Source organism: Scyliorhinus torazame, chromosome 13 (genome assembly GCF_047496885.1).
Source record: "Scyliorhinus torazame isolate Kashiwa2021f chromosome 13, sScyTor2.1, whole genome shotgun sequence".
Lineage (NCBI taxonomy): Eukaryota > Metazoa > Chordata > Chondrichthyes > Carcharhiniformes > Scyliorhinidae > Scyliorhinus > Scyliorhinus torazame.
Window position 1 is genome coordinate 227,054,684 of NC_092719.1, and position 26,260 is coordinate 227,080,943.

General features: G+C 53.1%; 1 protein-coding gene across 4 annotated transcripts in view; it reads left to right on the forward strand.

The window, feature by feature from the left end:
* Nucleotides 1-2,828: 2,828 nt before the first annotated feature.
* Nucleotides 2,829-26,260, forward strand: part of qars1 (glutaminyl-tRNA synthetase 1) — a 120,441-nt gene continuing 97,009 nt past the window's right edge. Inside the window, exons 1-6 of one of the 4 annotated variants that reach the window (XM_072473119.1) lie at nt 2,829-2,960; nt 6,523-6,670; nt 9,077-9,186; nt 12,169-12,244; nt 13,114-13,178; nt 14,073-14,126. In XM_072473119.1, the coding sequence (XP_072329220.1) occupies nt 2,853-2,960; nt 6,523-6,670; nt 9,077-9,186; nt 12,169-12,244; nt 13,114-13,178; nt 14,073-14,126 (561 nt within the window). In that variant the 5' untranslated portion in view covers nt 2,829-2,852. The other 3 variants (XM_072473121.1, XM_072473120.1, XM_072473123.1) reach the window with 3 other exon arrangements.

Below are 26,260 nucleotides of genomic sequence, written 5' to 3' on the forward strand. Positions count from 1 at the left end.
ATTACTCCTGGAGCGAGGTATCCTTTCCTCACAATCTTACAAAATTAAAATAAAATATTGGGGATTCTGTCCAGTATCCTAGCCACTGCTGGGTCTGGTCTGGGATTGTAATAAACAAGGACAGGCACAACCTACTCAGCCTCTCCGCATAAGAAAATCCCTCCATACCCAGGATCAGCCCAGTGAACCTTCTCTGGACGGCCTCCAATGCCAGTATATCTTTCCTAATATAAGGGGACCCAAACTGTTCACAGTATTCCAGATGTGGATAACTCGTGCCTTGTATAGTTTTAGCGGGACTTCCCTATTTGTAAACTCCAATCCCTTTGAAATAAAGGCCAACATTCCACTTGCCTTCCCAATTACCTGCGTGCTAGCGTTTTGAGAGTTATGCACGAGACTCCCAGGTCCCTCTGTGCTGCAGCTTTCTGCAATCTCTCTCCATTTAAATAATATTCAGCTCCTTCATTCTCTCTACCAAAGTGCAAAACTTCACATTTTAAGAGCATGGTAACAGAGGAACAGGTGTAGGTCATTCAGCCCATCGCCCTGCTCCGTCATTTAATATGATCACGGCTGATTGGACACATCATTCCCTTTGACCCCACTATTCCCATGACTCTTGATGTTATTGTCAATCAGAAATCTATCAATCTCTGCTTTAAACATCCTCAATGACTGACCTCCCGCAGTCCTCTGAGGTAGAGAATTACAAAGATTCACAATACTATGTATAAAGAAATTTCTCCTCACCTCGGTCCTTGATAACATTGTACTTAATTTGAAATTGTGCCCCCTGATTCTGGACTTCCCCAACAAAGGGAAACATCTTACCTCCTTCTACCCTGTCTATTCCTTTAAGTATTTTGTAGGGTTCAATGAGATCACCTCTCATTGTTTGAAAGTCTGGAGAATATAAGACCAGTTTTCCCAATCTTTCCTTCATAAGACAGTCCCACCACCCCCTAACAAGTCTGGTGAGCCTTCGTGGCACTCCCTCTGTGGCAATAATGTCTTGGAAATATTACATATGGTCCCCACATTCAAATCACTGATATAATATGGGGCCCAAGTTCTGATTCTTGCAGTACTCCACTAACCACACCCTGCCAATGCAAGAATGGCATTGTTTATTCTTACTCTTTGTTTTCTGTCTGATAGCCAATCCTCAATCCCTGACATTTCCTACATTATATTCCATCTGCCAATTTTTAGCCCATTCAGGTAGGGTGTTGGTCAGGCCATTTAAGACTAAATGTCATGTATGTCAGTGCTGGTGCGATGTTGCGTGTGTGGGCTGTACCTCCCAGCAATTGGCTGATGAATCAAACGGCATTTTCCTTCAATTGTTTGTAATAAGCAGATCATAGATTATCATAGAATTTACAGTGCAGGAGGCCATTCGGCCCATCGAGTCTGCACCAGCTCTTGGAAAGAGCACCCCACCCAAGGTCAACACCGCCACCCTATCCCCATTACCCAGTAACCCCACCCAACACTAAGGATAATTTTGGACACTAAGGGCAATTTATCATGGCCAATCCACCTAACCTGCACATCTTTGCACTGTGGGAGGAAACCAGAGCACCCAGAGGAACCGACGCACACACGGGGATTTTGTGCAGACTCCACACAGACAGTGACACAAGCCGGAATCGAACCTGGGACCCTGGAGCTGTGAAGCAATTGTACTATCCACAAGGCTACCGTGCTGCCCCATTCAGACCGTACTCAGCCAGCCAAGCTTCCAAAATCTACAACCAAAGCATCTGTTAATAGGTGTGATTGTGTGTTTGGAAAACACTGGCTGAACAATTTTGAGTGTGCTAATAGCTACACTAACAACCGATTTAAGATAATCATTTGAGCTCAAAACATGGCTTTAGATTTCATGTCCCCATTGAAAATGAAAAGTGAAATGAAAATCGCTTGTCACAAGTAGGCTTCAATGAAGTTACTGCACTAGCTTATTCATGTCCTCTTGAGGTCTTGACCTATCCTCCTTACAGTTCCATGTTTTGAGGCTAGTGATGGAATTCAGAGCGAGGTGGCCAGGCTGGTGGAATGGGTAGTCATGGATTCAGTTTAATGCAGAGAGATGTAAAGCAATAAAGGGCCACTGCAACCAAAACAAAACTTTAAAGGAAACTTAATAAATTAAATTCAAATATTTTGTGGCCAGACAACGCGCTCCAGCCCGGTGATGTCCCGTGGTGACGGAAAGGCCCAAGGCATGCCGGTGATGGCCGCATGTTTGTGTCTGGAGATACCCAGGTACAGAGCCGGCTGTGGGAGGGCAGACAGGGGTATTGAACGGCCAGAGTGTGTCTGTGTACAGGACAGGGGAGGGAGGCAGGGGCAGAGGGCCAGGGGAGGGAGGGGAGGCGGGGGGGGGGGGGGGGGGGAGGCCCGGGGGGGGGGGGGGGGGAGGGGGAGGCCCGGGGGGGGGGAGGGGGAGGCCCAGGCAGGGGGGAGGCCCGGGGGGGGGGGGGGGGGTTCTGACCAGAGTCACAATGTTGGTGACGAGCAGCCAGGCGGGGCCAACACCGACACAACCGGCCGAGTGGCCCCCCACACATTGAGGCTGATGCAACACAACTGTCCCACGTGATCTAAATCGTCCTGACTGATTGGCTGAGCGTGTTGGGGGTCGAGGCCGGGCTTCGGGCCCTCTGATTGGCTGAGCGGGATGGGGCGGGTCCGTGGGGAACCGGGCCCTGTGATTGGCTGAGCGGGATGGGGCGGGACCTGAGGGGGCGGGGTCTCGGTTCCGGCCATTTTCATTGGCCAATCGGGACGGGGCGGGGCCGGGCTCCGGCCGTTCTGATTGGCTGAGCGGGACGCGGGCAGCGATGTCGGGCCTGGAGCTGCTGAGGGGTTTGGGGCTGAGTGAGGAGAGAGCGGAGCAAACCCTGCGGAACCCGGGGCTCAGCGGCCTGCTGGCCCGGGCCGCCCGACAGGTGCGGGGGCGCGGGAATGAAGCGGGGCCCCGACCTCCGCCCGGCCCCCCGACCTCCGCCCGGCCCCGGGGCCCCCCGACCTCCGCCCGGCCCCGGGGCCCCCCGACCTCCGCCCGGCCCCGGGGCCCCCCGACCTCCGCCCGGCCCCGGGGCCCCCCGACCTCCGCCCGGCCCCGGGGCCCCCCGACCTCCGCCCGGCCCCGGGGCCCCCCCGACCTCCGCCCGGCCCCGGGGCCCCCCGACCTCCGCCCGGCCCCGGGCTGCCGGAAGCTCAGACGGGCAGCATGGTCGGCACGGGCTGTGAGGGCCGAAGGGCCTGTTCCTGTTCTCAGTCCCCCCCCCCCCTGTCAGTGGGCAGACAGCCCGGGGCCTCTCCCCGGGGAGGAAGCTGCCACTGGCTGGGGGAGGGGGAGAGAGAACAAGAACAGGCCCTTCGGCCCTCCAAGCCCGTGCCGACCATGCTGCCCGACTAAACTACAATCTTCTACACTTCCTGGGTCCGTATCCCTCTATTCCCATCCTATTCATGTATTGGTCAAGTTGCCCCTTAAATGTCCCTATCGTCCCTGTTTCCACCACCTCCTCCGGTAGTGAGTTCCAGGCACCCACTACCCTCTGCGTAAAAAACTTGCCTCGTACATCTACTCTAAACTTTGCCCCTCTCACCTTAAACCTATGCCCCCTAGTAATTGACCCCTCTACCCTGGGGAAAAGTCTGCTGTCAGGGCGGTAGGCACACCCACTGTGCTGTCAGAGAAGTAGGTACACCCACTGTGCTGTCAGAGCGGTAGGTACACCCACTGTGCTGTCAGCGCGGTAGGCACACCCACTGTGCTGTCAGCATGGTAGGTACACCCACTGTGCTGTCAGCGCGGTAGGCACACCCACTGTGCTGTCAGCATGGTAGGTACACCCACTGTGCTGTCAGCGCGGTAGGCACACCCACTGTCCCGGATTAATATCCCAGGCTGCAAAAGGTCACATTTTAGGGTCTAAAAGTTGAGCTGCAGCAGGTTGTTTGGAAACACATTTTGGTGGATGAAAAATGAGAGACTTTCAAAGGAGAGATTAATAGGGGCAAGCTAGGTATGTACCCATGAGAAAGAAATATGGGTTATCCAAAGCTAGAGTACGCTGGATGACTAAGGATATTGAGTAGAAAATATGCATGGAAAAAGAGACGACTGGGGCACCATGGTAGCCCAGTGGTTAGCATTGTTGCTTCACAGCTTCAGGGTCCCAGGTTCGATTCCCGGCTTGCGTCACTGTCTGTGCGGAGTCTTCATGTTCTCCCCGTGTCTGCGTGGGTTTCCTCCGGGAACTCCGGTTTCCTCCCACAAGTCCCAAAAGATGTGCTGCTAGGTGAATTGGACATTCTGAATTCTCCCTCTGTGTACCCGAACAGGCGCCGGAATGTGGCGATTTGGGGCTTTTCACAGTAACTTCATTGAAGTGTTAATGCAAGTCTACTTGTGACATGAAGAAAGATCATTATTATCTCGTTAATTTAATACAGTCCTTCTCCCTGATTTCTATACCCACACCGTCCCTCTCCCAAGTGAACACCGACACAAGGTATTCATTTAGAACCCTACCTCCATCCTCTGACTCCACACAATTTCCACTGTGGTCCTCAATGGGCCCGACTCTTTCCCGAGTTATCCTTTTACCCTTAATGTACTTCTAAAATAACTTGGGATTTTCCTTTATTTTACCTGCCAGTATCCTTTCATGTCCCCTATTTTGCTCTCCTAATTTCCTTTTTAAATTACCTCTTGCATATTCCACACCCCCCTCGGGCTTCTGCTATTATTAGCCCTTGATATCTGTCATAAGCATCCTTTACCTCCTGATGCAATGCTGTATATTCATCAATCAGATCCCCTCTAAACTCCAGCAAGTATAAGCCCAACAGTTTAACAGGGAGCGGGCAAGGCCAAGATGTTCCTATCAAGAAAAAGTGTGGGACCTACAAATCCAGGGAACCCTGGATATCGAGGAATATAAGAGTATTGGATCTGGAGAAGGTTTTAGGTTGTGATTGGTGCAGGTTTGTTCTTTGCTGAGAGGATGGGTGGTGCTGCCTGAAACTGCAAAAAAAAAACACAAAACAAGCAATAACCTGTTAGTGGGATTGGCTTTGGGGATTGGTGCTTTCAGTAGTTAGTCTGGTGAAAGGAGCCAGTTTCAATGGGCAATGTGGGGCAATGTTATTATTAGTTTTAAGGCTAGCATAACTTTGAAAACATTTATATAATTCTGATTTTATGAGAGAATTGGGTGGTGTAGTGGTATTGTCACTGGAATAGGGGTCTAGGGTAATGCTCTGGGGATCTGGGTTCAAATCCCATCGTGGCAGATAGTGAACATTGAATTCAGTAAAAAGTCTAATGATGACCATGAGGCCATTGTCGATCATCATAAAAACCCGTCTGATTCACTAATGTCCTTTCGGGAAGGAAATCTGACATCCTTACCCGGTCTGGCCTACATGTGACTCCAGACTCACAGCAATGTGGGTGACTCTTAACTGCTCCTCCTTGCTACTGCCCTTTGGCTTACACCAACACCGAGCACTGTGGCTTGCTTGTTTTTCCTGATTTGATTTGATTTATTGTCACGTGTACCGAAATACAGTGAAAGTGCGGCCAAGGGAACGCACATAGTAGACAAAAAGAATAACCGACAGTGTATTGACAAATGGTACATCAACAAACAGTGATTGGCTACAGTGTGGCACAAGAGGCCAAGCAAAGCAAATACATGAGCAAGAGCAGCATTGGGCGTCGTGAATAGAAAATAAGCCACTCAGTGGAGGGGTAGTTGGGGATGGGCAAGAAATGATGGCTCAGCCAGCGAAACCCACATCGCTGGAAGAGTAAAACCAAATTAATGTGAAAATAATGTACGATATTTATATATTTAAATCAACTTTACGTGTATCTAACCCCGTGCTGTACCTGTCCTGGGAGTGTTTGATGGGGACAGTGTCGAGGGAGATTTACCCTGTATCTAACCCCGTGCTGTACCTGTCCTGGGAGTGTTTGATGGGGACAGTGTAGAGGGAGCTTTACTCTGTATCTAACCCCGTGCTGTACCTGTCCTGGGAGTGTTTGATGGGTAGGTTGTGGTGTTTTGGGCATGGAACTTTATCAGCTGCAAGCTGAGGGGTAAAGTGACATTTCATGTTCACAGGATAGAAAAGAAAGGCAAATGTGGGTTAGTGGGAGTGATGAATGATTGGCCATCTGTCCGATAATGGTGCGTATGGAATGGCAAAAGAATAACAGAAATATTGGGATGAGGGTTATAAAGGCACAACCAGCCTAATCATCAGGAAAAGCAGGCTAGCTACAGTGCTCTCTGTGTGGGTTGAAGCCAAAGGGCAGCGAATGAGGAGCTGAATTTCTATATTTTCCAGGAATACCACTTCTGGTTTTGTATCATTGGAACAATTTGCCATCACTGGTGTAAATTGACTGAGGGTGGCACCTCCATTTATCTGCCAGTCCTCCTGCCAACTCATCCTAACTCTCCCTCTCTTTGTCCCCAAACACACCAGGCACAAGGGATTTTGGGTTCTCCTGTGGACAAGGCGACCGGCACACTCCTGTACAATGCAGCCACTCGGCTCAAAGACCAGAAACACCTGGCCTTCCTGGTCAACTACATTGCAAAGAAGGACATAAACTCGGACTTGCAGCTCAATGGTAAGCACTGCACTGGGCTGGCAATTGGCTTAATAAGATTGGCTGTCAGAAAGCTGATGGGTGTCGTGACAGTTAACTGTACAGGTCACGTTCCTCCCTCGAATATCATGACAAGCAATGGATCGTTTATCTCCCAGGTGTTGTAGACAGATTAACAAAGAACAAAGAAATGTACAGCACAGGAACAGGCCCTTCGGCCCTCCAAGCACGTGCCGACCATGCTGCCCGACTAAACTACAATCTTCTACACTTCCTGGGTCCGTATCCTTCTATTCCCATCCTATTCATGTATTTGTCAAGATGTCCCTTAAATGTCACTATCGTCCCTGCTTCCACCACTACCTCCGGTAGCGAGTTCCAGGCACCCACAACCCTCTGTGTAAAAAAACTTGCTTCATACATCTACTCTAAACCTTGCCTCTCTCACCTTAAGCCTATGCCCCCTAGTAATTGACCCCTCTACCATGGGGAAAAGCCTCTGACTATCCACTCTGTCTATGCCCCTCATAATTTTGTAGACCTCTATCAGGTCGCCCCTCAACCTCCGTCGTTCCAGTGAGAACAAACTGAGTTTATTCAACCTCTCCTCATAGCTAATGCCCTCCATACCAGGCAACATTCTGGTAAATCTCTTCTGCACCCTCTCTAAAGCCTCCACACGGGGCTGTTTAGCACTGGGCTAAATCGCTGGCTTTGAAAACAGACCCAGGCAGGCCAGCAGCACGGTTCAATTCCCATAACAGCCTCCGCGAACAGGCGCCGGAATGTGGCGACTAGGGGCTTTTCACAGTAACTTCATTTGAAGCCTACTTGTGACAATAAGCGATTTTCATTTCATTTCATTTCCTTCTGGTAGTGTGGCGACCAGAATTGAACACTATACTCCAAGTGTGGCCTAACTAAGGTTCTATACAGCTGCAACATGAGTTGCCAATTCTTATACTCAATGCCCCGGCCAATGAAGGCAAGCATGCCGTATGCCTTCTTGACTACCTTCTCCACCTGTGTTGCCCCTTTCAGTGACCTGTGGACCTGGACTCCTAGATCTCTTTGACTTTCAATACTCTTGAGGGTTCTACCATTCACTGTATATTCCCTACCTGCATTAGACCTTCCAAAATGCATTACCTCACATTTGTCCGGATTAAACTCCATCTGCCATCTCTCCGCCCAAGCCTCAACGCAGAATCGCCGAGCAGAAACTTATAGCCAAGTTCCACACACATGAGTGCGGCCTCAACCGGGACCTGGGATTCATGTCGCATTACATTCATCCCCCACCATCTGGCCTGCGAAATCCTACCAACTGTCCTGGCTTGAGACAATTCACACCTCTTTAACCTGGGGTTACCCCATCTCTGGATCTGTAAAGATTTAATCACCTGCTAATGCTCGCATTCCAAGCATTGTCTGGCATCTTTGAATCTGTCTATATATATATATATATATATATATATATGTTTCTGGAACATCCCTCTTCATTCACCTGAGGAAGGAGCAGCGCTCCGAAAGCTAGTGATATCGAAACAAACCTGTTGGACTTTAACCTGGTGTTGTAAGACTTCTTACTGTGCTCACCCCAGTCCAACGCCGGCATCTCCACATCATTGTTTTCACCATCGCGAAAGGGACTTGCGTTTATATAGCACTTCCCGCAACCACCAGGTGTCTCACATTGTTTTACAGCCAATGAAGTACTTCTTGATGTGTAGCCACTGTTGTCATGTAGGAAACGCAGCAGCCAATTGCGCACAGCAAGCTCCCACACACAGCAATGCGATAATGTTGTTTGCGGGCTGAAATATAGGCCAGGACAGCACCCCATACTCCCTTCTTCCAAATGGTGACATGGTATCATTGACATCACCAGAGCGGATGATGGGGGAGCCTCTTTCGGTTTATTGGCTTATCTGTAACTCAGCATCATCAGCAGTGCGGCACTCCCTCGGTACTGCACTGGACTGTTGTCCTTGATTTTTGTGCTCCGGCTGGAGTGAGGCTTGAATCCAGAACCTTTTAACTCTAAGGCGAGCGTGCTACCCACTAAACCATGGCGAACACTTGTGTTTTCTACTAAAATGTAATTGCATAGGATGAAAGCTCTGTGCGTAGCCCATGAGATTAAGCTTCACATACAAGTTTACATTGAATGCACTTCCTTTTGGCCTTGCTCCGACTTCCCATGCATCCAACTTCCCTTGCATCCAACTTCTATTACACTGATCAGGGTTTTTGAAACAGCTCCATTGACACTTTGCTTTCTGTCTCTTCCTCGGTTTCCCCTCAATCCCTACTCTCTCTGATCCCCTTTTGTACGCACCAATCCAAAACATATGAACAATCAAAAAGTGGGTTGACTTCATTTAGGAGAAAGAAAAATTAATCTTATTTTGTTTCTTCAATTAGCTTCTCTAGATTACCTTAAAAACCATCAGACGGATCCAATCGACAGCCCAGACTTTGAGAGAGAATGTGGGATTGGTGTTGTGGTTACGCCAGAACAGATTGAGGAAGAGGTGAGTGCATTCAGCTTCTTAATGCTGCTCCAAATAAACTTACTGAATCAGATTTAAATGCCAGGAAATGAACTCCTTCACCCTGACTATAATCAGCTTCTTGCCACCACAGCTCGATGCGTGACTGCTTTGTTTGTATTAGATCCTAAACTGATCTAATGGAGCTGGTGCGAATGACAGGGCACCTTCTGACAGTCACTGGGCAGCTAAGGACTGACACTAGAGAATATTAATTGCCAAGTTATTCCAGTACAGCTACAACACTGGCACCTACTGACAATGTGGGAAAATGCCCGGGATGTCCTGCCCACAGAGAGCAGGACAAATTGAACCCAGCCAATTACTGTCCCATCAGACTTCTCTTGATCATCTGCAAAGAAATGTGGAGTCATACCCGGCACAAAGCAAGGTGGTTGTGGTGGTCGGAGGTCAATCATCTCAGCTCCAGGACATCACTGCAGGAGTTCCTCAGGGTAGTGTCCTAGGCCCAACCATCTTCAGCTGCTTCATCAATGACCTTCCCTCCAACACGAGGTCAGATGTGGGGATGTTCACTAACGATTACACAATGTTCACCATTTGCGATCCTCAGATAATGAAGCCGTCCCTGTCCAAATGCAGCCAAACCTGCACAATATCCAGGATTGGGCTGACAAGTGACAAGTTACATTCGCGCCACACAAGTGCCAGGCAATGCCCATCTCCGACAAAAGAGAATCTAACCATCTCCCCTTGACACTCAATGGCATTACCATCGCTGAATCTGCCACAATCAACATCCTGGGGGTTACCATTGATCAGAAACTGAACTGGACCCAGCCACATTAATACTGTGGCCACCAGGGCAGGTCAAAGGCTGGGAATGCTACAGCGAATAACTCACCTCCTGACCCCCCCAAAGCCTGTCCACCATCTACAAGGCACAAGTCAGGAGTGTAATGGAATACTCTCCACTTGCCTGGATGAGTGCAGCTCCAACAACACTCAAGAAGCTCAACACCATCCAGGACAAAAGCAGCTGCTTGATTGCTCCAACTTAAACATTCATTGGCTCACTATCAGTGCGCACTCAACACGATGCACTGCAAGGTTCCTCAGACAGCACCTTCCAAACCCACGGCCACCACCATCTCGAAGGACAAGAGCAGCAGATTCCTGGGAACCCCACCACCTGGAGGTTCCCCTCCAAGTCACTCACCACCCTGACTTGGAAATGTACCGCCGTTCCTTCACTGTCGCTGGGGCAACATCCTGGAACTCCCTCCCTAACAGCACAGTGGGTGAACCTACACCTCCGTGAATGCAGTGGTTCAAGAAGGCACCTCACCACCACCAAGAATAAAAATATACTCCTCAAGCTTCTGATTATAACATAGCTTGCAGTTCTGATTGAGTTCCTCTGGCAGTGATTGGGTCGTGTCAGCAACGGCCCTTTCCAAATACTGCAGAGTTATTAAAAGTCAAGCAGGTCAAAGGGCACCTCAGTTGCCAGGGTTTGGGTTATATGCGTTGCACATAGAGAACATAGAAAAATACAGCACAGAACAGGCCCTTCGGCCCACGATGTTGTGCCGAACCGTTGTCCTAGATTAAGAACAAATTAATCTACACCCCATCATTTTACCGTAATCCATGTACCTATCCAATAGCCGCTTGCAGGTCCCTAATGTTTCCGACTCAACTACTTCCACAGGCAGTGCATTTGATGCCCCCACTACTCTCTGTTTAAAGAACCTACCTCTGACATCCCCCCTATATCTTCCACCATTCACCTTAAATTTATGTCCCCTTGTAATGGTTTGTTCCACCCGGGGAAAAGTCTCTGACTGTCTACTCTATCTATTCCCCTGATCATCTTATAAACCTCTATCAAGTCTCCCCTCGTCCTTCTCCGTCCTAATGAGAAAAGGCCTAGCACCCTCAACCTTTCCTCGTAAGGCCTACTCTCCATTCCAGGCAACATCCTGGTAAATCTCCTTTGCACCTTTTCCAAAGCTTTCACATCCTTCCTAAAATGAGGCGGCCAGAACTGCACACACCACTCCAAATGTGGCCATACCAAGGTTTTGTACAGCTGCATCATCACCTCACAGCTCTTAAATTCAATCCCTCTGTTAATGAACGCTAGCACACCATAGGCCTTCTTCACAGCTCTATCCACTTGAGTGGCAACTTTCAAAGATGTATGAACATAGACCCCAAGATCTCTCTGCTCCTCCACATTGCCAAGAACTCTACCGTTAACCCTTTTTCCGCATTCATATTTGCCCTTCCAAAATGGACAACCTCGCAGTTTTCAGGGTTAAACTCCATCTGCCACTTCTCAGCCCAGCTCTGCATCCTATCTATGTCTCTTTGCAGCCGACAACAGCCCTCCTCACTATCCACAACTCCACCAATCTTCGTATCATCTGCAAATTTAATGACCCACCCTTCAACTCCCTCATCCAAGTCATTAATGAAAATCACAAACAGCAGAGGACCCAGAACTGATCCCTGCGGTACGCCACTGGTAACTGGGATCCAGGCTGAATATTTGCCATCCACCACCACTCTCTGACTTCTATTGGTTAGCCAGTTCGTTATCCAACTGGCCAAATTTCCCACTATCCCATGCCTCCTTACTTTTTGCATAAGCCTACCATGGGGAACCTTATCAAATGCCTTACTAAAGTCCATGTACACTACATCCATTGCTTTACCTTCATCCACGTGCTTGGTCACCTCAAAGAATTCAATAAGACTTGTAAGGCAAGACCTACCCCTCACAAATCCATGCTGACTATCCCTAATCAAGCAGAGTCTTTCCAGATGCACAGTGTTGCGTTTCAGGCCACCCCAGTAAGGAATTTCTTTCTCCTTTAAGGAAAAGTCTTTATGGTTCTGAGGATTTTAGTAAATAATACTTGCAGTATTTACAGGAAGGAAATTCCTTTCAGCCAACAGGAGTATCTCAGAATATTCTCATTGTGCCCTCCCTAGGTTGAAGCAGCAGTCTGCAAGCACAGGAACCAGATCATGCTGGCCCGTTACCACTTTAACATGGGGATATTGATGGGTAAGTGTAAGGAGGAGGAAAGTCCATTCAGCCCGCCAGCCCCTTTCTGACCCGATCCGTCTGCATGCCCCCATGTCCAGTATATAACCATTACTCCAAGTCGGGAATCTGCCAGCTTATTTTACAGTAAGAAGTCTTGCAACACCAAGTTAAAGTCCAACAGGTTTGTTTCAAATCACTAGCTTTTGGAGCACTGCTCCTTCCTCAGGTGAATGCTCCTTCCTCAGGTCACCTGAGGAAGGAGCTGCGCTCCGAAAGCTAGTGATTTGAAACAAACCTGTTGGACTTTAACCTGGTGTTGTAAGACTTCTTACTGTGCTCACCCCAGTCCAACGCTGGCATCTCCACATCATAGCTTATTTTAGGAATAGAATGCCGACAGTGACGAAGGAAGTCATTCGGCCCACCGAGTCTGCACCGACCCGCTGAAAGAGCACCCTACCCAGGCCCACCCTCCCGCCCTATCCCCGTGACTCCACCTAACCTGCACATCCTTGGACTCTATTGGGCAATTTAGCATGGCCAATGCAACTTCCCTACACATATTTGGACTGTTGGAGGAAACCGGAGCATGCAGACACAGGGAGAAAGTGCAGACTCCACACAGTCAGTCACCCGAGGCCGGAATCGCACCCGGGTCCCTGGAGCTGTGTGACGGCAGTGCTAACCACTGTGCTGCTCCAATGAATAACTGTTGCAAAGAGCTCGTACAGGCACGTAGGACTGAATGGCTTCCTCCTATGATAAATTGTATGATTCTAACTGAATGAGAATTGAGTAGACCGTTCGCTAGAGATTTGAATTGATGTTGGTTTTGTGAGATGGGACTAATGTTTGGGGATTTTTAATGTCACTTCTGTCTCTCCCAGGTGAAGTGAGAAATAAACTGAAGTGGGCAGATGGGAAGATTATCAGGAATGAAGTGGATCTACAGGCAAGTGCAGCAATGTTCGAGTTCGTGATACCTTGGAACTATTTATCTTACGTTGAAATGGGTTTAATGTCTCATCTGGGAGGTGGCACCCCCGACAGCACAACGCTCCCACGGTGCACTGAAGTGAGACTTGTGACAGTCTGCAATGTGTTGCTGGAGTGGGTTTTGAAGCCACAACCCTCTGACTCAGGAGGCCGAGCGCTTCCTGCTGAGCAGCAGCTGATAACAGAGAGAGTGACGGTGAAAGCAACTTGATTCTGCTTTCGCTGCCTGCCCAATAATTCAGAACTCTTGTCAACATCAACTTTCGCAAGCAGAGAAAGACAGTGTACGCTCAATATATTTTAATATATTGGTTATGATAGAATCTTGCTGTGACTTGCAGAGCCAGTAATGGACTTCTAATTACTGTGAGCTATTGGCTAGATGTTCAGGTAAATACATTTCCAAAATGCACCATAACTGATCATGAGTAGGTTTCAGCCTCTGCTGTGTGAAGGATCTTGTACAAAGTAGGGGCAGACGGCAAGTACCTGCTGGAAATGTCAGTCCTCTCGTGGACCGTCTGCAAATACTGACATACCTCTAGGTTTTAACTTGCTAAAAACAGTCTCTGCTACCCAGCAGAAATCCGAGCCATCACGTAATAATTAAATTGAATAAGACACAGGGAGTTCGCGAGGAAGTGAATAATTTGCCATCTGCTCCAAACAGATAGAAATCTTGTAAATCCTCATTTCAAACTCGGACTCTGCACCTTTTTCCAAATATATTACCTCCCAGCTGTTTGTTCCAAACCTCAGTTTAAATATGTTAACAGTGTGTCTTGGGGTCGGTATCCTGAATTAGTGGTTTAAATTGTGCCGATCATTTTTAATGTCTGCGTTTCTCCAGGTTCTCAATTTACTGGGTCCGAAGACTGAAGACGACCTAGAAAAGAAAACAAAGGTAAACCCATTGCCCCTGCCTCTGCCCCGCTCCATTGCTACTGTCCCTGCCCCGCTCCATTGCTACTGCCTATGCCCCGCTCCATTGCTACTGCCTATGCCCCGCTCCATTGCTACTGTCCCTGCCCCGCTCCATTGCTACTGCCTATGCCCCGCTCCATTGCTACTGTCCCTGCCCCGCTCCATTGCTACTGCCTATGCCCCGCTCCATTGCTACTGTCCCTGCCCCGCTCCATTGCTACTGTCCCTGCCCCGCTCCATTGCTACTGTCCCTGCTCCGCTCCATTGCTACTGTCCCTGCCCCGCTCCATTGCTACTGTCTCTGCCCCGCTCCATTGCTACTGCCTATGCCCCGCTCCATTGCTACTGTCCCTGCCCCGCTCCATTGCTACTGTCCCTGCCCCGCTCCATTGCTACTGTCCCTGCTCCGCTCCATTGCTACTGCCTCTGCCCCGCTCCATTGCTACTGTCCCTGCCCCGCTCCATTGCTACTGTCTCTGCCCCGCTCCATTGCTACTGTCCCTGCCCCGCTCCATTGCTACTGTCCCTGCCCCGCTCCATTGCTACTGTCCCTGCTCCGCTCCATTGCTACTGTCCCTGCCCCGCTCCATTGCTACTGTCTCTGCCCCGCTCCATTGCTACTGTCCCTGCCCCGCTCCATTGCTACTGTCTCTGCCCCGCTCCATTGCTACTGTCCCTGCCCCGCTCCATTGCTACTGTCCCTGCCCCGCTCCATTGCTACTGTCCCTGCCCCGCTCCATTGCTACTGTCCCTGCTCCGCTCCATTGCTACTGTCTCTGCCCCGCTCCATTGCTACTGTCCCTGCCCCGCTCCATTGCTACTGTCTCTGCCCCGCTCCATTGCTACTGTCCCTGCCCCGCTCCATTGCTACTGTCCCTGCCCCGCTCCATTGCTACTGTCCCTGCTCCGCTCCATTGCTACTGTCCCTGCCCCGCTCCATTGCTACTGTCTCTGCCCCGCTCCATTGCTACTGTCCCTGCCCCGCTCCATTGCTACTGCCCCTGCCCCGCTCCATTGCTACTGCCCCTGCCCCGCTCCATTGCTACTGTCCCTGCCCCGCTCCATTGCTACTGTCTCTGCCCCGCTCCATTGCTACTGCCTCTGCCCCGCTCCATTGCTACTGTCTCTGCTCCGCTCCATTGCTACTGCCTCTGCCCCGCTCCATTGCTACTGTCCCTGCCCCGCTCCATTGCTACTGCCTATGCCCCGCTCCATTGCTACTGTCCCTGCCCCGCTCCATTGCTACTGTCTCTGCCCCGCTCCATTGCTACTGTCTCTGCCCCGCTCCATTGCTACTGCCTCTGCCCCGCTCCATTGCTACTGTCTCTGCTCCGCTCCATTGCTACTGCCTCTGCCCCGCTCCATTGCTACTGTCCCTGCCCCGCTCCATTGCTACTGCCTATGCCCCGCTCCATTGCTACTGTCTCTGCCCCGCTCCATTGCCCCTGCCTATGCCCCGCTCCATTGCTACTGTCCCTGCCCCGCTCCATTGCTACTGCCCCTGCCCCGCTCCATTGCTACTGCCCCTGCCCCGCTCCATTGCTACTGTCCCTGCCCCGCTCCATTGCTACTGTCTCTGCCCCGCTCCATTGCTACTGCCTCTGCCCCGCTCCATTGCTACTGTCTCTGCTCCGCTCCATTGCTACTGCCTCTGCCCCGCTCCATTGCTACTGTCCCTGCCCCGCTCCATTGCTACTGCCTATGCCCCGCTCCATTGCTACTGTCCCTGCCCCGCTCCATTGCTACTGTCTCTGCCCCGCTCCATTGCTACTGTCTCTGCCCCGCTCCATTGCTACTGTCTCTGCCCCGCTCCATTGCTACTGTCCCTGCTCCGCTCCATTGCTACTGCCTCTGCTCCGCTCCATTGCTACTGTCTCTGCCCCGCTCCATTGCTACTGTCTCTGCCCCGCTCCATTGCTACTGCCTCTGCTCCGCTCCATTGCTACTGTCTCTGCCCCGCTCCATTGCTACTGCCTCTGCTCCGCTCCATTGCTACTGCCTATGCCCCGCTCCATTGCTACTGTCTCTGCCCCGCTCCATTGCTACTGCCTCTGCTCCGCTCCATTGCTACTGTCTCTGCCCCGCTCCATTGCTACTGCCTCTGCTCCGCTCCATTGCTACTGTCTCTGCCCCGCACCATTGCTACTGTCTCTGCCCCGCTCCATTGCTACTGCCTCTGCCCCGCTCCATTGCTACTGTCCCTGCTCCGCTCCATTGCTACTGCCTCTGCCCCGCTCCATTGCTACTGTCTCTGCCCCGCTCCATTGCTACTGCCTCTGCCCCGCTCCATTGCTACTGTCCCTGCTCCGCTCCATTGCTACTGCCTCTGCTCCGCTCCATTGCTACTGCCTCTGCTCCGCTCCATTGCTACTGTCTCTGCCCCGCTCCATTGCTACTGCCTCTCCGCTGCTCCATTGCTACTGCCTCTGCTCCGCTCCATTGCTACTGTCCCTGCTCCGCTCCATTGCTACTGCCTCTGCTCCGCTCCATTGCTACTGTCTCTGCCCCGCTCCATTGCTACTGCCTCTCCGCTGCTCCATTGCTACTGCCTCTCCGCTGCTCCATTGCTACTGCCTCTGCTCCGCTCCATTGCTACTGCCTCTCCGCTGCTCCATTGCTACTGCCTATGCCCCGCTCCATTGCTACTGTCTCTGCCCCGCTCCATTGCTACTGTCTCTGCCCCGCTCCATTGCTACTGCCTCTGCTCCGCTCCATTGCTACTGTCTCTGCCCCGCTCCATTGCTACTGCCTCTGCTCCGCTCCATTGCTACTGTCTCTGCCCCGCTCCATTGCTACTGTCTCTGCCCCGCTCCATTGCTACTGCCTCTGCCCCGCTCCATTGCTACTGTCCCTGCTCCGCTCCATTGCTACTGCCTCTGCTCCGCTCCATTGCTACTGTCTCTGCCCCGCTCCATTGCTACTGCCTCTCCGCTGCTCCATTGCTACTGCCTCTGCTCCGCTCCATTGCTACTGTCCCTGCTCCGCTCCATTGCTACTGCCTCTGCTCCGCTCCATTGCTACTGTCTCTGCCCCGCTCCATTGCTACTGCCTCTCCGCTGCTCCATTGCTACTGCCTCTCCGCTGCTCCATTGCTACTGCCTCTGCTCCGCTCCATTGCTACTGCCTCTCCGCTGCTCCATTGCTACTGCCCCTGCCCCGCTCCATTGCTACTGTCCCTGCCCCGCTCCATTGCTACTGTCTCTGCCCCGCTCCATTGCTACTGCCTCTCCGCTGCTCCATTGCTACTGCCTCTCCGCTGCTCCATTGCTACTGTCCCTGCCCCGCTCCATTGCTACTGCCTCTGCTCCGCTCCATTGCTACTGTCCCTGCCCCGCTCCATTGCTACTGTCTCTGCCCCGCTCCATTGCTACTGCCTCTGCTCCGCTCCATTGCTACTGTCTCTGCCCCGCTCCATTGCTACTGCCTCTCCGCTGCTCCATTGCTACTGCCTCTGCTCCGCTCCATTGCTACTGTCCCTGCTCCGCTCCATTGCTACTGCCTCTGCTCCGCTCCATTGCTACTGTCTCTGCCCCGCTCCATTGCTACTGCCTCTCCGCTGCTCCATTGCTACTGCCTCTCCGCTGCTCCATTGCTACTGCCTCTGCTCCGCTCCATTGCTACTGCCTCTCCGCTGCTCCATTGCTACTGCCCCTGCCCCGCTCCATTGCTACTGTCCCTGCCCCGCTCCATTGCTACTGTCTCTGCCCCGCTCCATTGCTACTGCCTCTCCGCTGCTCCATTGCTACTGCGTCTCCGCTGCTCCATTGCTACTGCCTCTGCTCCGCTCCATTGCTACTGCCTCTCCGCTGCTCCATTGCTACTGTCTCTGCTCCGCTCCATTGCTACTGCCTCTGCCCCGCTCCATTGCTACTGCCTCTGCCCCGCTCCATTGCTACTGTCCCTGCCCCGCTCCATTGCTACTGCCTCTGCCCCGCTCCATTGCTACTGTCCCTGCTCCGCTCCATTGCTACTGCCTCTGCCCCGCTCCATTGCTACTGCCCCTGCCCCGCTCCATTGCTACTGTCCCTGCTCCGCTCCATTGCTACTGCCTCTGCTCCGCTCCATTGCTACTGTCTCTGCCCCGCTCCATTGCTACTGCCTCTCCGCTGCTCCATTGCTACTGCCTCTCCGCTGCTCCATTGCTACTGCCTCTGCTCCGCTACATTGCTACTGCCTCTCCGCTGCTCCATTGCTACTGCCCCTGCCCCGCTCCATTGCTACTGTCCCTGCCCCGCTCCATTGCTACTGTCTCTGCCCCGCTCCATTGCTACTGCCTCTCCGCTGCTCCATTGCTACTGCCTCTCCGCTGCTCCATTGCTACTGCCTCTGCTCCGCTCCATTGCTACTGCCTCTCCGCTGCTCCATTGCTACTGTCTCTGCTCCGCTCCATTGCTACTGCCTCTGCCCCGCTCCATTGCTACTGCCTCTGCCCCGCTCCATTGCTACTGTCCCTGCCCCGCTCCATTGCTACTGCCTCTGCCCCGCTCCATTGCTACTGCCTCTGCCCCGCTCCATTGCTACTGCCTCTGCCCCGCTCCATTGCTACTGCCCCTGCCCCGCTCCATTGCTACTGCCTCTGCCCCGCTCCATTGCTACTGCCTCTGCCCCGCTCCATTGCTACTGCCTCTGCTCCGCTCCATTGCCCCTGCCTCTGCTCCGCTCCATTGCTACTGCCTCTCCGCTGCTCCATTGCTACTGTCTCTGCCCCGCTCCATTGCTACTGCCTCTGCCCCGCTCCATTGCTACTGCCTCTGCCCCGCTCCATTGCTACTGCCTCTGCCCCGCTCCATTGCTACTGTCCCTGCCCCGCTCCATTGCTACTGTCCCTGCCCCGCTCCATTGCTACTGTCCCTGCCCCGCTCCATTGCTACTGCCTCTGCCCCGCTCCATTGCTACTGCCTCTGCCCCGCTCCATTGCTACTGCCTCTGCCCCGCTCCATTGCTACTGTCCCTGCCCCGCTCCATTGCTACTGTCCCTGCCCCGCTCCATTGCTACTGTCCCTGCCCCGCTCCATTGCTACTGTCCCTGCCCCGCTCCATTGCTACTGTCCCTGCCCCGCTCCATTGCTACTGTCCCTGCCCCGCTCCATTGCTACTGCCTCTGCCCCGCTCCATTGCTACTGCCTCTGCCCCGCTCCATTGCTACTGCCTCTGCCCCGCTCCATTGCTACTGCCTCTCCGCTGCTCCATTGCTACTGTCCCTGCCCCGCTCCATTGCTACTGCCTCTGCCCCGCTCCATTGCTACTGCCTCTGCTCTGCTCCATTGCTACTGCCTCTCCGCTGCTCCATTGCTACTGTCCCTGCCCCGCTCCATTGCTACTGTCTCTCCTCTGCTCCATTGCTACTGTCTCTCCTCTGCTCCATTGCTACTGCCTCTGCTCTGCTCCATTGCTACTGCCTCTCCGCTGCTCCATTGCTACTGCCTCTGCTCTGCTCCATTGCTACTGCCTCTGCTCTGCTCCATTGCTACTGCCTCTCCGCTGCTCCATTGCTACTGCCTCTCCGCTGCTCCATTGCTACTGCCTCTCCGCTGCTCCATTGCTACTGCCTCTCCTCTGCTCCATTTCTACTGCCTCTGCTCTGCTCCATTGCTACTGCCTCTGCTCTGCTCCATTGCTACTGCCTCTCCGCTGCTCCATTGCTACTGCCTCTCCGCTGCTCCATTGCTACTGCCTCTCCGCTGCTCCATTGCTACTGCCTCTGCTCTGCTCCATTGCTACTGCCTCTCCGCTGCTCCATTGCTACTGTCTCTCCGCTGCTCCATTGCTACTGCCTCTCCGCTGCTCCATTGCTACTGCCTCTCCTCTGCTCCATTGCTACTGCCTCTCCGCTGCTCCATTGCTACTGCCTCTCCGCTGCTCCATTGCTACTGCCTCTCCTCTGCTCCATTGCTACTGCCTCTCCGCTGCTCCATTGCTACTGCCTCTCCGCTGCTCCATTGCTACTGCCTCTCCGCTGCTCCATTGCTACTGCCTCTCCTCTGCTCCATTGCTACTGCCTCTCCGCTGCTCCATTGCTACTGCCTCTCCGCTGCTCCATTGCTACTGCCTCTCCGCTGCTCCATTGCTACTGCCTCTCCTCTGCTCCATTGCTACTGCCTCTCCGCTGCTCCATTGCTACTGCCTCTCCGCTGCTCCATTGCTACTGCCTCTCCGCTGCTCCATTGCTACTGCCTCTCCGCTGCTCCATTGCTACTGCCTCTCCTCTGCTCCATTGCTACTGCCTCTCCGCTGCTCCATTGCTACTGCCTCTCCGCTGCTCCATTGCTACTGCCTCTCCGCTGCTCCATTGCTACTGCCTCTCCGCTGCTCCATTGCTACTGCCTCTCCGCTGCTCCATTGCTACTGCCTCTCCGCTGCTCCATTGCTACTGCCTCTCCTCTGCTCCATTGCTACTGCCTCTCCGCTGCTCCATTGCTACTGCCTCTCCTCTGCTCCATTGCTACTGCCTCTCCGCTGCTCCATTGCTACTGCCTCTCCTCTGCTCCATTGCTACTGCCTCTCCGCTGCTCCATTGCTACTGCCTCTCCGCTGCTCCATTGCTACTGCCTCTCCGCTGCTCCATTGCTACAGCCTCTCCGCTGCTCCATTGCTACTGCCTCTCCGCTGCTCCATTGCTACTGCCTCTCCGCTGCTCCATTGCTACTGCCTCTCCGCTGCTCCATTGCTACTGCCTCTGCTCCGCTCCATTGCTACTGCCTCTCCTCTGCTCCATTGCTACTGCCTCTCCTCTGCTCCATTGCTACTGCCTCTCCGCTGCTCCTTTGCTACTGTCTCTCCGCTGCTCCTTTGCTACTGTCTCTCCGCTGCTCCTTTGCTACTGTCTCTCCGCTGCTCCTTTGCTACTGTCTCTCCGCTGCTCCTTTGCTACTGCCTCTCCGCTGCTCCATTGCTACTGTCTCTCCGCTGCCCCATTGCTACTGCCTCTCCGCTGCTCCTTTGCTACTGTCTCTCCGCTGCTCCTTTGCTACTGTCTCTCCGCTGCTCCTTTGCTACTGCCTCTCCGCTGCTCCATTGCTACTGTCTCTCCGCTGCCCCATTGCTACTGCCTCTCCGCTGCTCCTTTGCTACTGCCTCTCCGCTGCTCCTTTGCTACTGCCTCTCCGCTGCTCCATTGCTACTGTCTCTCCGCTGCTCCATTGCTACTGCCTCTCCGCTGCTCCTTTGCTACTGTCTCTCCGCTGCTCCTTTGCTACTGCCTCTCCGCTGCTCCTTTGCTACTGCCTCTCCGCTGCTCCATTGCTACTGTCTCTCCGCTGCCCCATTGCTACTGCCTCTCCGCTGCTCCTTTGCTACTGCCTCTCCGCTGCTCCATTGCTACTGCCTCTCCGCTGCTCCATTGCTACTGCCTCTCCGCTGCTCCATTGCTACTGCCTCTCCTCTGCTCCATTGCTACTGCCTCTCCTCTGCTCCATTGCTACTGCCTCTCCGCTGCTCCATTGCTACTGCCTCTCCGCTGCTCCATTGCTACTGCCTCTCAGCTGCTCCATTGCTACTGCCTCTCCGCTGCTCCTTTGCTACTGCCTCTCCTCTGCTCCATTGCTACTGCCTCTCCTCTGCTCCATTGCTACTGCCTCTGCTCTGCTCCATTGCTACTGCCTCTGCTCTGCTCCATTGCTACTGCCTCTGCTCTGCTCCATTGCTACTGCCTCTGCTCTGCTCCATTGCTACTGCCTCTCCTCTGCTCCATTGCTACTGCCTCTGCTCTGCTCCATTGCTACTGCCTCTGCTCTGCTCCATTGCTACTGCCTCTCCTCTGCTCCATTGCTACTGCCTCTCCTCTGCTCCATTGCTACTGCCTCTGCTCTGCTCCATTGCTACTGCCTCTGCTCTGCTCCATTGCTACTGCCTCTCCGCTGCTCCATTGCTACTGCCTCTCCGCTGCTCCATTGCTACTGCCTCTCCGCTGCTCCTTCGCTACTGCCTCTCCGCTGCTCCATTGCTACTGCCTCTCCGCTGCTCCTTTGCTACTGTCTCTCCGCTGCTCCATTGCTACTGCCTCTGCTCCGCTCCATTGCTACTGCCTATCCGCTGCTCCTTTGCTACTGTCTCTCCGCTGCTCCATTGCTACTGTCTCTCCGCTGCTCCATTGCTACTGTCTCTCCGCTGCTCCATTGCTACTGTCTCTCCGCTGCTCCATTGCTACTGTCTCTCCGCTGCTCCATTGCTACTGTCTCTCCGCTGCTCCATTGCTACTGTCTCTCCGCTGCTCCATTGCTACTGTCTCTCCGCTGCTCCATTGCTACTGCCTCTCCGCTGCTCCATTGCTACTGTCTCTGCTCCGCTCCATTGCTACTGCCTCTCCGCTGCTCCATTGCTACTGCCTCTGCTCCGCTCCATTGTTTCAGGGGTTTGTGAGATGTGTCAGCAGCTCTGCAGGATCATGGTGAAGCTGCTGAGTGGAATAAGTCTGTGGGTGTAATTTTGTATCTCCAGATGGGAAAGAGTTTTACTTTCTTTTCTGGGTTGGGGTGGGTATCAGTGGCTCAGCCAGGATTTCTGGGTGGGGTGGGGGGGGGGGGGGGGGTGTCAGTGGCTCAGCCAGGATTTCTGGGTGGGGGATGTCAGTGGCTCAGCCAGGATTTATAGTCCAGCCCTCATTGTCTTTGACAAGGTGATGACAGCCACTGCCTGGAACTGCTGCAGTCCACGTGGCAAAGGTGCATAAAACGTGGGTGGTGGATGTCACTGAACATCTGTTACCCTTTCTTAATTTCCTTTAAGAAGGACGTGGTGCGCGCCAGAGTGAACACAGTAAGGGGGGGGGGGGATGAGACTAGAGGTGGACAGTAAGTTACAGCTTTGCCAGAATGGACACAGTAAGGGGGGAGTTTGAGAATAGGGTGGGGACAGTAGTTACAGCTTTGCCAGAATGGACGCAGTAAGGGGGGGTTTGAGACTGGGAATGGACACAGTAAGGAGGGGATTGAGACTGGGAATGGACAGTAGTTACAGCTTTGCCAGAATGGACACAGTAAAGGGGTGACTGAGACTGGGAATGGACACAGTAAGGGGGGGATTGAGACTGGGAATGGACAGTAGTTACAGCTTTGCCAGAATGGACACAGTAAAGGGGTGATTGAGACTGGGAATGGACACAGTAAGGGGGGTGATTGAGACTGGGAATGGACACAGTAAGGGGGGTGATTGAGAGTAGGGGGGGGACAGTAGTTACAGCTTTGCCAGTGCCACCCACGTTCCAAGAAAAAATAAAAACAATTTTCAGTCAATTTGGCTGATCCAACATGGTGCGAACATCTCTCCTTGGTCAGGAGAGAGAGGTCTGACGAGTTCTTACACTCGTGGTGGACATCAATTAGATGCAACTGTTGGGAGGAAAGAGCCTTTTTAATTGTACAGCAGTGTTGCTGTTATTCAACTTGTTTAGGTTTCATATCTCATTGTGAGAGGGTCAGTACTGAGGGAGTGCTGCACTGTCTGAGGGTCAGTACTGAGGGAGTGCTGCGCTGTCAGAGGGTCAGTACTGAGGGAGTGCTGCGCTGTCAGAGGGTCAGTACTGAGGGAGTGCTGCACTGTCACAGGGTGAGACTGAGGGAGTGCTGCACTGTCTGAGGGTCAGTACTGAGGGAGTGCTGCGCTGTCAGAGGGTCAGTACTGAGGGAGTGCTGCACTGTCACAGGGTGAGACTGAGGGAGTGCTGCGCTGTCAGAGGGTCAGTACTGAGGGAGTGCTGCGCTGTCAGAGGGTCAGTACTGAGGGAGTGCTGCGCTGTCAGAGGGTCAGTACTGAGGGAGTTCTGCACTGTCTGAGGGTCAGTACTGAGGGAGTGCTGCACTGTCTGAGGGTCAGTACTGAGGGAGTGCTGCACTGTCAGATGGTCAGTACTGAGGGAGTGCTGCACTGTCAGAGGGTCAGTACTGAGGGAGTGCTGCACTGTCAGGGTCAGTACTGAGGGAGTGCTGCACTGTCAGACGGTCAGTACCGAAGGAGAGCTGCACGGCCAGAGGGTCAGTACTGAGGGAGTGCAGCACTGTCAGACGGTCAGTACTGAGGGAGTGCTGCACTGTCAAAAGGTCCGTACTGAGGGAGTGCTGCACTGTCAGAGGGTCAGGGCTGAGGGAGTGCTACGTTGTCAGAGGGTCAGTACTGAGGGGGTGCTGCACTGTCAGAGGGTCAGTACTGAGGGAGTGCTGAACTGTCAGAGGGTCAGGACTGAGGGAGTGCTGCACTGTCAGAGGGTCAGGACTGAGGGAGTGCTGCACTGTCAGAGGGTCAGTACTGAGGGAGTGCTGCGCTGTCAGAGGGTCAGTACTGAGGGAGTGCTGCACTGTCAGAGAGTCAGTACTGAGGGAGTGCTGCACTGTCAGAGGGTCAGTACTGAGGGAGTGCTGCACTGTCAGAGAGTCCGTACTGAGAGAGTGCTGCACTGTCAGAGGGTCAGTACTGAGGGAGTGCTGCACTGTCAGAGGGTCAGTACTGAGAGAGTGCCGCACTGTCAGAGGGCCAGTACTGAGTGAGTGCTGCACTGTCTGAGGGTCAGTACTGAGGGAGTGCTGCACTGTCAGAGGGTCAGTACTGAGGGAGTGCTGCACTATCACAGGGTCAGACTGAGGGAGTGCTGCGCTGTCAGAGGGTCAGTACTGAGGGAGTGCTGCACTGTCAGGGTCAGTACTGAGGGAGTGCTGCACTGTCAGACGGTCAGGAACCGAAGGAGAGCTGCACGGTCAGAGGGTCAGTACTGAGGGAGTGCAGCACTGTCAGACGGTCAGTACTGAGGGAGTGCTGCACTGTCAGAAGGTCCGTACTGAGGGAGTGCTGCACTGTCAGAGGGTCAGGGCTGAGGGAGTGCTACGTTGTCAGAGGGTCAGTACTGAGGGAGTGCTGCACTGTCAGAGGGTCAGTACTGAGGGAGTGCAGCACTGTCAGACGGTCAGTACTGAGGGAGTGCTGCACTGTCAGAGGGTCAGTACTGAGGGAGTGCTGAACTGTCAGAGGGTCAGGACTGAGGGAGTGCCGCGCTGTCAGAGGGTCAGTACTGAGGGAGTGCTGCACTGTCAGAGGGTCAGTACTGAGGGAGTGCTGCACTGCCAGAGGGTCAGTACTGAGGTACAAAGAACAAAGAAATGTACAGCACAGGAACAGGCCCTTCGGCCGTCCAAGCCCGTGCCGACCATGCTGCCCGACTAAACTACAATCTTCTACACTTCCTGGGTCCGTATCCCTCTATTCCCATCCTATTCATGTATTTGTTAAGATGCCCCTTAAATGTCACTGTCGTCCCTGCTTCCACCACCTCCTCCGGTAGCGAGTTCCAGGCACCCACTACCCTCTGCGTAAAAAAACTTGCCTCGTACATCTACTCTAAACCTTGCCCCTCTCACCTTAAACCTATGCCCCCTAATAATTGACCCCTCTACCCTGGGGAAAAGCCTCTGACTATCCACTCTGTCTATGCCCCTCATAATTTTGTAGACCTCTATCAGGTCTCCCCTCAACCTCCTTCATTCCAGTGAGAACAAACCGAGTTTATTCAACCGCTCCTCATAGCTAATGCCCTCCATACCAGGCAACATTCTGGTAAATCTCTTCTGCACCCTCTCTAAAGCCTCCACATCCTTCTGGTAGTGTGGCGACCAGAATTGAACACGATACTCCAAGTGTGGCCTAACTAAGATTCTATACAGCTGCAACATGACATGCCAATTCTTATACTCAATGCCCCGGCCAATGAAGGCAAGCATGCCGTATGCCTTCTTGACTACCTTCTCCACCTGTGTTGCCCCTTTCAATGACCTGTGGACCTGTACTCCTCGATCTCTTTGACTTTCAATACTCTTGAGGGTTCTACCATTCACTGTATATTCCCTACCTGCGTTAGACCTTCCAAAATGCATTTCCTCACATTTGTCCGGATTAAACTCCATCTGCCATCTCTCCGCCCAAGTCTCCAAACAAGGTAGGGCTGCACTGTCAGAGGGTCAGTATTGAGGGAGTGCTGCACTGTCAGAGGGTCAGTACTGAGGGAGTGCTGCACTGTCAGAGGGTCAGTACTGTGGGAGGGCTGCACTGTCAGAGGGTCACTCCCAGAGGAGGAAGCTGCTGTCAGAGGGGTTAGTGCAGGGGGAGCATGGCGATCTCGGAGAGGTTGTGTTT